At 41.5% G+C, this 2,500-nt stretch overlaps 2 protein-coding genes across 3 annotated transcripts in view; one reads left to right on the top strand and one right to left on the bottom strand.

Annotated features, from left to right (window-relative positions):
• The window catches only part of LOC135198809 (nocturnin-like), a 95,142-nt gene extending 93,156 nt beyond the window's left edge, over positions 1 to 1,986 (bottom strand). The window contains exon 1 of the mRNA XM_064226768.1: positions 358 to 1,986. Within this exon, the coding sequence (XP_064082838.1) occupies positions 358 to 527 (170 nt within the window). The 5' untranslated portion in view covers positions 528 to 1,986. The remainder of the gene's footprint in view (positions 1 to 357) is intronic.
• LOC135198808 (vitamin D3 receptor B-like) overlaps positions 1 to 2,500 on the top strand; it is an 89,772-nt gene that overhangs the window by 26,814 nt on the left and 60,458 nt on the right. The window lies entirely within an intron of this gene.

Here is a 2,500-nt window from a genome sequence, read left to right as displayed (position 1 = left end):
AACAAAAGTCGCTTTTGAGAGCAACAATGACCTGCAGAAACAATAATTAATGCACATAAACAGAAGAGAGATGTAGACATTAATGTGTTTTAATATAATAATAATAATAATAATAATAATAATAATAATAATAATAATAATAATAATAATAATAATAATAATAATAATAATAATAATGCCCTTTAGAAGAAATAATCACTGAAAACAAACTGGCGAAAGGTGCAGTTATTCAAATTACTTTTATAAACAATAATGACCTTCAGAAACAATCAATGCAAATGGACTGACGGGAGACGCCGACAGACCGTGATCCGAGGTGGTTGTGGTGGAGATGAGAAAACCCCACGACCCACTTACCTGACGAGATAGAGAAGTAGCTGTTTCGGGGGCACGTACGGAACGGACCCCTGCTTCTGCTCCTTGTCCTGGGCATTGGCATCCTGGCGGTCCTGCCCCGACGTCAGGGACAGGCGAGCCATTTGCTCGGCCAATTTGAGCGATTCGCGAAGCTCCTGTAGGGACAGCATCCTGAGGGTCCTAAGATATCCTTCGGCGTAACGTAAGACTGTAGGACTTTTATTTTATCCCGATGATCGATCCTTAGATGTCCCTCCGCTTACTGTAAGGCTCTGAGTTTCTTTATCCTGAAGATCCTTTTGATATAATTTTCTTTAACGCAGTTTTCTAGGACCTTATCCCTAGGATTCTTATTGACCCTTCTCTTGGAGGGCAGTGCAGGGCGACACCTTATCTCGAAGGTCCTACGTTACCTACGTCGTAACTTGAATGCCCACGAACTTTTTGTAGGCTCAGTAAGTGTCCTTTATCGCTGTGTTCTTTGCTTCTATTCCTAAGATCCTTCGGATAAGTTCACTTTGACCTAAACCCTTTTAGGTGCCCTGTGTATGTATCGTCTACTGGTGCCACACTTCTTATAGAATGAGAGGGAATGTCCAATGAAGTTTTCTCACTAAGCACAATTTCAGGTTCAATTTCTTCTTAACGAACTACCGTAGACTGTTTGATTCTTAACGCGAGCTGTTCTGGCAGTGGCTCCTACGCCCAAGGGCGGGTATTTTTCCTGAGGTCGGTTCCGTCACGGGTGACTGACTGAATGTTGAAGAAGTGGAATGGTATATTTTATGGTATTTTCTTCCTACAGCACACGTTGAGGCTGCTTCTATCTAGTCTTTGTTCTTATGCCGTGGATTTTTATTCGTAGTTCGAAAATTCGCACTTTCGGAGATAGAGTTGTACTTCCTTGTCACTAACTTTTTTTTTTATATTTTTGCTTTAATGATTGAAGATTGAAACTTCGGATGATCGATCAAATGGACTAAAGGTCAAGTTTGTTGCACTTTGATGGTAATGACATAAAAACACACTTTTTGTCCTTTTTCTCAGACGTGATAATTCTGTAGCCTGATGCAGAAGGAGGCGATGATGACAGTCCAAAGGGAATCAGACCAGTATTAATATCACAGATAACACAGGAAGTGTCTAACAGTAGTTTACAAGGTTTGGGACGATTCTCATAACACTGGAAGCGGAAGTTAGTCTGTCGACTGCAGACGGGTTGCCTTCTGCTTAAAATCGCAACAACTGTTTATGTTTTAAACTCAGACAAAGGCGGTTCAACTTTTTTGAAAGTATCTCGGTGGACCACGGTGACTGACACTGGTATTGAAATTCTTCTAAAAATATCGAAGTTAATTATAGTTTTTTATTTTTTATCTTTTTCAAATAAGGAGACGAGCGATCAACAATAGTCGTAGTGTTAATAAGTTAATCGAGACAGTCCACAGCTTTTTTTTTTAAATTTTCTTTTAGATTTTGCGTTCTGTTAGTATTCGCAAAGGAGTCGTAGGACAAAGGAAAGCCGTGAAGAAGCGAAGCTAAGGAACGTCGAGGGATGTTAGACAAGGATGCGGTGGAGAGCAGGAGGAGAGAGGAAGGCGCAGAGGGCGACACAGATCAAGCTACTAAATCTTCAGCGCAGGCGCACGTTTAGTTATATCCCAGAGCTGATTCACAAACCACAGGTGGGGCCACGGGCGGAGCTCCGATGAACGGGATGGGGGAAGGGGGAAGAGGTGGGGGAATGAACAAGGTAGTGGGGAAGAGGTGTTGAGTAACCTTCAGCCTGGCTTCGCGGGAGTCAGCTGTTCGTCCCTCCTCTCATCCACTATCCCCAGGGCGCCTCCCCTGCATGGAAAGCAAGGCAACGTTTTCCGCCTGGCCGTTTTCTATGTGGGAGCCGTTCTCTTTCGTTTTTGGTCGCGTAGTGCGTTGAACAGAATATTAATATTATAACGCTACAGTTTAGGTATCAGCAATCTCTTCGAAACAGGAAGTTATGACAAAATTTTTAAATATTAATCTCATTAAAACTCGAAATATATTCCGTTTCTATTTTTATGAATTCAGTAAAAGTGAAATGTACAAACGCACACATATACATATGTTTATGCATGTTTCACTTTTATTGTATTCATGCAAA

Source organism: Macrobrachium nipponense, chromosome 22, assembly GCF_015104395.2.
Source record: "Macrobrachium nipponense isolate FS-2020 chromosome 22, ASM1510439v2, whole genome shotgun sequence".
Taxonomy (NCBI): domain Eukaryota; kingdom Metazoa; phylum Arthropoda; class Malacostraca; order Decapoda; family Palaemonidae; genus Macrobrachium; species Macrobrachium nipponense.
This window is presented reverse-complemented; position numbering and strand designations above follow the sequence as displayed.